At 52.6% G+C, this 9,260-nt stretch overlaps 1 protein-coding gene across 1 annotated transcript; it reads left to right on the top strand.

Annotated features, from left to right (window-relative positions):
• The first annotated feature begins 251 nt into the window (after positions 1 to 251).
• ASB16 (ankyrin repeat and SOCS box containing 16) lies at positions 252 to 8,676 on the top strand. The gene is made up of 5 exons (XM_065897242.1): positions 252 to 801; positions 2,849 to 3,116; positions 6,620 to 7,112; positions 7,858 to 7,971; positions 8,491 to 8,676. Exons 1-5 carry the CDS (start codon positions 501 to 503, stop codon positions 8,674 to 8,676), a joined length of 1,362 nt encoding a protein of 453 aa, XP_065753314.1. The 5' UTR covers positions 252 to 500.
• The last annotated feature ends 584 nt before the right edge of the window (positions 8,677 to 9,260 follow it).

Below are 9,260 nucleotides of genomic sequence, written 5' to 3'. Positions count from 1 at the left end.
TAAGTACTGTTAAGCCCTGTGCGTGTATGTGCAGATGCCAAGAGGAGGTGTTCAAACTCTGACTTCACCTGCCCTTATTTCCTGGGCAGGGGTCTGACCTCCGGCCAACATCAGAGAGACCCTGTCCCGTCCATTTCCCTGACTGACTGTTTCACTCACCTCGGACCCTGCCAACCCAAGATGCTCACTCCAGAGAAGTGGGAGGTGTGGACCTGGAGCTCAGCTGAGGGCCGGCTCCCCAGCTGGAGGGTATCTGCAGGGGCAGGGGCTGTCCCTAGCCGCGGGCTGGGGGTTGACCCAACACTTTCTCTGCACCAAGATCATGACTCTGGGCAAACTGTGTTTACCAGAACAGCAAAGGGCCTATTTATAGCCTCAGCTGCTCCTTTCTCTGGGTCACGGGTTGGGGGCAGGGTGGCTCCTCAGAGCAAGGGTGGCAGTCGGGCCGAGGGAACCTGCTCTGCCCAGCTGCCGCTGCCCAGACCCCTGGATCCCTCCCCATGGCAGGGGAGACCTTCCGCTTCACCTCCTCCACCCTGCGCTCTCTCCGCCTGAAGCGGGAGTGGCTGGAATGGGAGGACCGGCGGCGGGCTGCAGCCCAGCAGTACCAGAGCCAAAGGTGCCCCCCGAGTTCCCGGGCCCAACTCACTAGGCCGCGCCGCTCCTGCCGGGACCCAGCTGTGCACAATGCCCTGTTCTCCGGTGACCTGCAACAGATCCAAGCCCTGTTCCAAGATGAAGGCGCTGCCAACATGATTGTGGAGACAGTGAGCAACCAGCTGGCCTGGTCAGCCGAACAGGGTAGGGAGCACCCGGTGGGGGTAAAAGAGGAGGGAGAGGGAGGAGGGGAGGGTGGGGAGGTGCCTGGGCCCCATCGCCCCCCTCCAGACCATAGACTAGCCCATCGCTTCCCACTGCCGATTCCAGCTCCCTCCTAAACAGAGATGAGGCATACTTAGTGATTTGTATGTCTTTTCAGATTTCAAGTTATAGTAACATGTTATATGACTTACACAGGAACAGTTGTATTTGAATGCAATTGTTTCTCTGGATGTATCTCCACGCGTGAATATTTTTTCTTTCATAGAATGAAATTATACTCCAGATGCTATTTATAGCCTGTTTTTTTTCATGTAACATCTTTCTATGTCAATAACCATAAGTCCACATAATTTTTTTTTTTTTTTTGGCCATGCCGCGCGCGGGCTTGCGGGATCTTAGTTCCCCAACCAGGGATTGAACCTGGGCCCTCGGTACTGGACGCTCAGGGTCCTAACCACTGAACTGCCAGGGAATTCCCCACGTAATAATTTAAATAGGTGCATAAATTCTATTGTATGGGCGTGCCATGATTTATATAACTAGCCCCCAAATAGATTGGTTAGATTAGGCTTCTTTTTTGTTTTATTTATTTATAGCTAAAAATATTTATTTATTTATTATTTATTTATCTATTTCGGCTGCACCTGGTCTTAGTTGTGGCATGCAGACTTCTTAGCTGAGGCATGCGAACTCTTAGTTGCGGCATGCGTGCAGGATCTAGTTCCCCAACGAGGGATCGAACCCAGGCCCCCTGCATTGGGAGCATGGAGTCTTACCCTCTGGACCACCAGGGAAGTCCCTAGGTTTCCTTTTTAAAAAAAAACTATTTTAAATAACAGTATGACCAACACCTTTGTGTACTTGTTCGATGATCTTCCTTAGGAGCTATTCTGACCAGAAGGTTTGTCCATGTAAACCAAATGATTGCCCTGTTCTTAGGCAGGAGAAAAGAAACCACCCCCGCAAAAAAAAAAAAAAAAAAAAAAAAAAGATTGACAGGAGATTGCCTCACACCCCACCCATGGATATGGGGGTTCAAAATCCTTGGAGAGCTTATGCTCTCACGGTCACCACCAGGCCAAATTCCTTCAACTGTTAGAGATGTGACCCCACCCAGGGCACCCTGGTCTCCTCTTCCAGCATGTCCACCATCTCCATCTCCCAAATGGAACTTGGCCTTAATTTCAATCCTAATAAAAAACAAAACATGCTTTACCCAAGATTTAGGAAACCCAGGGATTTGCTTAGCTACAATGCAAACAACTGACAGCAGGATATTAGCCATCTGTGTCCTTCGAACAAGACCTTGGCGATTTCTACAATTCGGATTCAACACCAGTCCCGTGATCGACCCCTCTTCCCACTCTTCTTTTCTCTACCTCCATCTCTTATCCTCCCTCTCCGCCCTTCCCCCCATTTCCATGCCACCCTCCCCACCCCAGGAGCATCCTAGGACTTCTTCAGCTCTGCTCTGGCCACTCCCTGAGTCAGTTCCAGGCCCTCCTGTGTGTAACTCCCTCCCCTTCCCAACACCAGAGCGCCCAAGTTAAAAGAGCCAAGGACTCCACCAGCAGCTCAAAGACCCAGAGGTTTCCCTAACAGGATTCACCCTCCTTAGCTGCCCTTGTGGTTTTAAAGAGCAATTAAGGGAATTCCCTGGCAGTCCAGTGGCCAGGACTCGGCGCTCTCACTGCTGGGGCCAGCGTTCGATCCCTGGTCGAGGAGCTAAGATCCCACAAGCCTCTCGGTGTGGCCAAAAAAAGAAGAAAAAAAAGAGCAATTAAATGTTTTTCCTATGACCCACGTGTTATGTTTTGTTATAGACTGACAAACTGTTCTAAAAGGCTGTTCCAATTTACACTCTCAGCTGGGGGCTTGAGCAAGCCCCTCTCCACAGGTACAGACGAGCACAGGGTTTGTGCTCAGCCAGGCGTACAGAAGGCAGGGCAGCGTCAGTTGTACATGACAGCCTGCCCTGCCTGCCAGCCTCATACCCACCCCCCTTAACACTGCCTGCTCCCCCCAGGGTTCTGGGTGCTGACCCCCAAAGCCAAGCATACGACACCCCTCACCATTGCTGCTGCCCGAGGCCACACCGACTGCGCCCGCTACCTGATCCGGCGGGGAGCTGAGTTGGACGCCCGGGTTGGGGGCCGGGCCGCCTTGCACGAGGCCTGTGCCCGGGCCCAGTCCGACTGTGTGCATTTGCTGCTGACCTTCGGTGCCAAGGTCAATGTGTTGTCTGAGGAAGGCACGACGCCCTTGCACCTCTGCACAACCCCTGAGTCCTTACAGTAGGTGCCCAGGGGCTGAGACGGTTTCGGGAGGGGGTGTGTGGGTATGTGTGTGTGTCTCCAGCTCACATGCCAGAAACACATGTCCTCACAACATCATGGGAGACAGGTCTCATTCTTTTTTTTTTCTTTGAATTTTATTTTAGTTATTTTTTTATACAGCAGGTTCCTATTAGTTATCTATTTTATACGTATTAGTGTATACATGTCAATCCCAATCTCCCAATTCATACCACCACCACCACCCCCCTCCCAGCCACTTTCCCCCCCTTGGTGTCCGTACGTTTGTTCTCTATATCTGTGTCTCTATTTCTGCCCTGCAGACCAGTTCATCTGTACCATTTTTCCAGGTTCCACATATATGCGTTAATATATGATACTTGTTTTTCTCTTTCTGACTTACTTCACTCTGTATGACAGTCTCTAGATCCATCCACGTCTCTACAAATGACCCAATTTCGTTCCTTTTCATGGCTGAGTAATATTCCATTGTATATATGTACCACATCTTTATCCATTCGTCTGTCGATGGGCATTTAGGTTGCTTCCATGACCTGGCTATTGTACATAGAGCTGCAATGCACGTTGGGGTGCATGTGTCTTTTTTTTTTTTTTTTTTTTTTGCGGTACGCGGGCCTCTCACTGCTGCAGCCTCTCAAGTTGCGGGGCACAGGCTCCGGACGCGCAGGCTTAGAGGCCATGGCTCACGGGCCCAGCGGCTCCGCGGCACGTGGGATCCTCCCGGACTGGGGCACGAACCCGCGTCCCCTGCATCAGCAGGCGGACTCCCAGCCACTGTGCCACCAGGGAAGCCCCATCTTTTTGAATTATGGTTTTCTTAGAGTATATGCCCAGTAGTGGGATTGCTGGGTCACATGGTTATTCTATTTTTAGTTAGTTGAGGAACCTCCATACTGTTCTCCATAGTGGCTGTATCAATTTACATTCCCACTAACAGTGCAAGAGGGTTCCCTTTTCTCCACACCCTCTCCAGCATTTGTTTGTACATTTTCTGATGATGCCCATTCTAACTGGTGTGAGGTGATACCTCATTGTAGTTTTGATTTGCATTTCTCTAATAATTCGTGTTGTTGAGCAGGTTTTCATGTGCTTCTTGGCCATCTGTATGTCTTCTCTGGAGAAATGTCTATTTAGGTCTTCTGCCCATTTTTGGATTGGGTTGTTTGTTTTTTAATATTGAGCTGCATGAGCTGTTTTTATATTTTGGAGATTAATCCTTTGTGCATTGATTTGTTTGCAAATATTTTCTCCCATTCTGAGGGTTGTCTTTTTGTCTTGTAGTTTCCTTTGCTTTGCAAAAGCTTTTAAGTTTCATTAGGTCCCATTTGTTTATTTTTGTTTTTATTTCCATTACTCTAGGAGGTGGATTAAAAAAGACCTTGCTGTGATTTATGTCAGAGTGTTCTTCCTGTGTTTTCCTCTAAGAGTTTTATAGTGTCCAGTCTTACATTTAGGTCTCTAATCCATTTTGAGTTTATTTTTGTGTATGGTGTTAGGGAGTGTTCTAATTTCACTCTTTTACATGTAGCTGTCCAGTTTTCCCAGCACCGCTTATTGAAGAGACTGTCTTTTCTCCATTGTATATCCTTGCCTTCTTTGTCATAGATTAGTTGACCATAGGTACGTGGGTTTATCTCTGGGCTTTCTATCCTGAGACAGGTCTCATTCTATGGTGAAAAAACTGAGACTCAGAAAGGTTTAGTGACTTGTCCAAGGTCACATCAGCTAAGCCCAGTAGGCAGAAGCCCTGTTGCTTTTTGGAAAAACCCTGTCCCAACTGCAGTCTCCTATTCCCTGGGAACCCTCTGCAGCCACATTCCTAGCTATTTTGAGGTTAGGCATCAAGAAAGATCTAGCTCAGTGTTTCCCAATCTTAGTGTGAAGGACGCTTCCTCTTCCCACCTTTTTAAGGTCAACAGTTTCTTGGCCACACCCTACATGAAGGTATTTGCACTTTGACAAGTCAGGTCCACTGACAAGGCTGGCGGGGGGGCAAGGAATCAAGGGCTCCTGAAAGGCGTTCCACAGCCCACATGCTGGAATCTACCCATGTAGTTCTAGATCAGTGATGGACCCAGTCCTTTCTTGAGGTCTTATAGGCATGTGGTGCACCTTCCAGCACACTTGATCCTTTGAAGTGAACTGAGAATGGTTTCGCTTACTGGAACCCTACTGAGCGAGCTTCTTGGAGTTATTTAAATTTAGTATATAGAAACAGAAATGAGTCTATGATTAGAACTTACCGAGGTAATAAATTAAGTAGTTTGTGGCTGGCTGGCTGCTACTCAGAGCTTGGCCACTGAGCAAAGTGCCTACCGGACATGCGCACTGAAGGGAGCTGGAATGCTGGCCATTTGGGGGAAGGATACTTTTTCATCAGGGTTTCGATGGGGCCGATGGATCTGCTCCTGAGTTTCCAGTGGCTACCGTTCTGGCTTTTTAAATGACTGTTAGTTTAGTGCCGTCATTAATTTCGTTTGCAGCATGTTTGGTTTACCCCGAGGTGGGGAATGATGCATATCTGCCTCAACAGCGTTCTGACCTATGAAACACCTGTGAAACACGTGCTCCCTAAAATCTGGTTTTTGTTGTTTGGTTTTGTTTGTTTTCTCCAGGGGAAAGTGAAGTAAGCAGGACCCAAGTGCCTTCCTTTGCTGGAGTGGGTGTGGCTGGCTGAGAAAGGTGGTCTTCATGTTTGGAGACAGGAAGAAAATACTAATTACGACTTTTTTTTTTTTTTTTTTTTTTACTAATTAGGACTTCTATTTCTGTTTTCTTTGGGGGTCATACTCCTTAATTTTCTATGCTTCACAGTGTACACATTAGTGGGTTTTCAAAACTTTTTGTGCTTTCAAAATGTTAGGAGAAGGGCTTCCCTGGTGGCGCAGTGGTTGGGAGTCCGCCTGCTGATGCGGGGGACACGGGTTCGTGCCCTGGTCCGGGGGGATCCCACATGCCGCGGAGCAGCTGGGCCCGTGGGCCATGGCCGCAGGGCCTGCGCGTCCGGAGCCTGTGCTCCGCGGCGGGAGGGGCCATGGCAGTGAGAGGCCCGCGTACCGCAAAAATAAATAAATAAATAAAATAAAATAGGGCTAATTAAAAAAAAATGTTAGGAGACCACTGACAAGTGATTCAGAACAAGGCCTTGGGGTCCCTATCTGATAGGGGAGTCAGGTTAGACTCCGGGAGGGACAGTCTGAGGCAGTGAGTATTAATTCCTCCGCAGTCACTAACTTGCTGTATGTCCTGGGCTGTACCACAACTTTTCTGGGCTGAAAACTGCAATGCTCCCAGTGACTTGGATGGGCCTTCCAGCTCTGCTCTCTGTCATGGGGCTTCTGTGAGTCTGGCGGTGGGCGCCAGGCTCGCTTGAGCCAAGAGAGGTGGGAAGAAGGGGTCAGGGATGACAGCAGGCTGAGGGGGTCCCAGGCCAGGCCTGGTCCCTCAGGATTTGCCTCAAGGGCCTCGTACCCTGCCTCCAGGTGCGCCAAGCAGCTGCTGGAGGCGGGAGCAACCGTGAACTTGGCGGTGCAGGACAGCGAGGTGACGCCCCTGCACGTGGCGGCGGCACGGGGCCTGGAGCAGCACGTGGCTCTCTACCTGGAGCACGGCGCCGACGTGAACCTGCGCACCAGCCAGGGCGAGACGGCCCTGAACGCCGCGTGCGCGGGGGCCGAGGGCCCGGGCAGCAGTCGGCAGCACCAGGCCGCCGTGCGCCGGCTCCTGGAAGCCGGGTCAGATGCCCGGGCGGCAGGGCGCAAACGCCACACGCCGCTGCACAACGCCTGTGCCAACGGCTGCGGGGGCCTGGCTGAGCTGCTGCTGCACCACGGGGCCTGCGCTGCAGTTCCCAATGGGGCGGGCGAAACGCCTATGGACTGCGCGCTGCAGTCCGTCCAGGACGCCCCCAACTGGGAGCCCGAGATCCTCTTTGCTGCCCTGCTGGACTACGGGGCCCAGCCTGTGCGACCTGAGGTGCGCAGGGAGGGCCTGTGAAAGAAGACTCCTGACGGGCGGGGGATGCCTGGAGCTGGAATTGCCCAGCCTCCAGGGAGAGAGGCTAAGAGACAGAAAGCCCGCTCTCTGGGCCAGAGATCTGTCCCCCTTTTGGGAAGGACCAGTGAGGGCTATGGGAGAGGGTGTCTAAGGGAGAAAAACAGCCCCCAAGGAAACTGGCTGGGACCAAGAGGTTGGAGCACACTTGAAGGTAGGGTAAACTGAGGCTAGAAAAGGATGAGGAGGGACTCAGATCCTGGCCTCTCAAATTTGGATGTGAGACTTCCCTGGGAGTCCGGTGGTTAAGCCGCTGCGCTTCCACTGCAGGGGTCACGGATTCGATTCCTGGTCGGGGAACTAAGATCCTGCATGGCATGTGGGCAGGCAAAAAAAGAACAGATTTGGATGTGAGTGGGGCTTTGGCCCAGGCTGGTTGGTAGAGGCATGGTACCCCTGAGACCCTCTTTTGTTTTCTAGTCTGAGACTCCCTTTTTTTTTTTTTTTTTTTGTGGTACGCGGGCCTCTCACTGTTGTGGCCTCTCCCGTTGTGGAGCACAGGCTCTGGATACGCAGGCTCAGCGGCCATGGCTCACGAGCCCAGCCTCTCCGCGGCATGTGGGATCTTCCTGGACCGGGGCACGAACCCGTGTCCCCTGCATTGGCAGGCGGACTCTCAACCACTTGCGCCACCAGGAAAGTCCTGAGACTCTCTTTTGATTTCTAGATGCTGAGACACTGTGCCAACTTCCCTCGAGCCCTGGAAGTCCTGCTTAATGCCTACCCTTGTGTTCCATCCTGTGATACCTGGGTTGAGGCAGTGCTTCCAGAGCTGTGGCAGGTAAGTCCGCCCCATGAGCACAGCTCCTTCCTGGGCTCTGGGGGAGATGGAGAGGAAGGATGAGCCCCAGGCCTGTCCCTCCAGGGTGGGCTTCCTGGAGGCAGGAGCAAGAGGGACCCTGGGTGGGAGGAGGATGGGCAGAGTGAAACCTCTGGGTTCCAGGGTACCCCTGCCCCCGGAAGCTCAGGACAACCTTCAGTTGCACACAACTCTCTAGCCTTTCTCTTACCTGCATCAGTATAGACAGCTATCAGGCATCTCTGACTGAGTGGGCACTGTGCCAGTATCTTTGGAGTGGGGGTGGGTGCAGACATGGCTGAGACCCTGCTCTGCAGTGTGGTCCCAGCTCCCATGACCCCTGCAGGGCCTTTGCTTCTGAATCTGAGTCCTTCAAGATGAGCCAAACGCCCAGGTGGGTGCAGGTTGCAAAATCCCAGGGCCCCACCACTAGGTCACCCCCAGATGGAAGGGCAAAGTCAGGGCGTTGGGCCATCTGACCCTGTTCCACTCCCCATCTAGGAGCACGAAGCCTTCTACAGCTCGGCCCTGTGCATGGCGAATCAGCCGAGGCGGCTGCAGCACCTGGCCCGGCTGGCCATACGTGCTCAGCTGGGTAGCCGCTGCCGACAGGCTGCCGCCCGCCTCCCCCTGCCCCCGCTCCTCAGGGACTACCTGCTGCTGCGTGTGGAGGGGTGTATCCAGTGAGCCCCGTGCCCAGCTGCTCCCAGAGCTTGTCCTGCCCCCTCCGTCAGTTGTCCCCCGCAACCCTGGAGGACCAGTCCCTGGCTTCTTATCCACACTCTGCATGTCCGCTGGGGCCAGCTCATCCCTCTACTGGCTTCTTGAGCCACCCGCTGACCTCCAGCTCGACCTGAACTTCAGCTCCTCTCTCCCATGGGAAGGTCTGCAGGCTCAGCCTTTGTCGTCTGCATCTTCCTCCTTCGCCTAAGTGGATGATGGCCCCTCCATCCAGGCAGGCCCCAAGCCAGGAGGAAGTGATCTTTGTTGTCCCGAGACCTGCTACCCATGTACCTGTTCAGACTCCTAGAGTGACAGGCTCTGCCTCTAGCAGTACTGCCAATGCCCGTCCTGCTTTTGTCACTTCAAGGGAGGACTTCACTGACTGGACTTGAAACCCATGCCGTGCAAGGATGTTGGGACGATCTTTGGGAATCAGAACTCTGATGATGCCCTTCAGTGGCTCCACACCACCTTCAGGCTAAAATAAAAACTTAACAAGGCAGACAAACCTTCTAGCCCCTGCCTCCGCCAAGCTCCCTGGCCTCGTG

This window comes from Phocoena phocoena, chromosome 19 (genome assembly GCF_963924675.1).
Source record: "Phocoena phocoena chromosome 19, mPhoPho1.1, whole genome shotgun sequence".
NCBI classification, from domain to species: Eukaryota; Metazoa; Chordata; class Mammalia; order Artiodactyla; family Phocoenidae; genus Phocoena; species Phocoena phocoena.
This window is presented reverse-complemented; position numbering and strand designations above follow the sequence as displayed.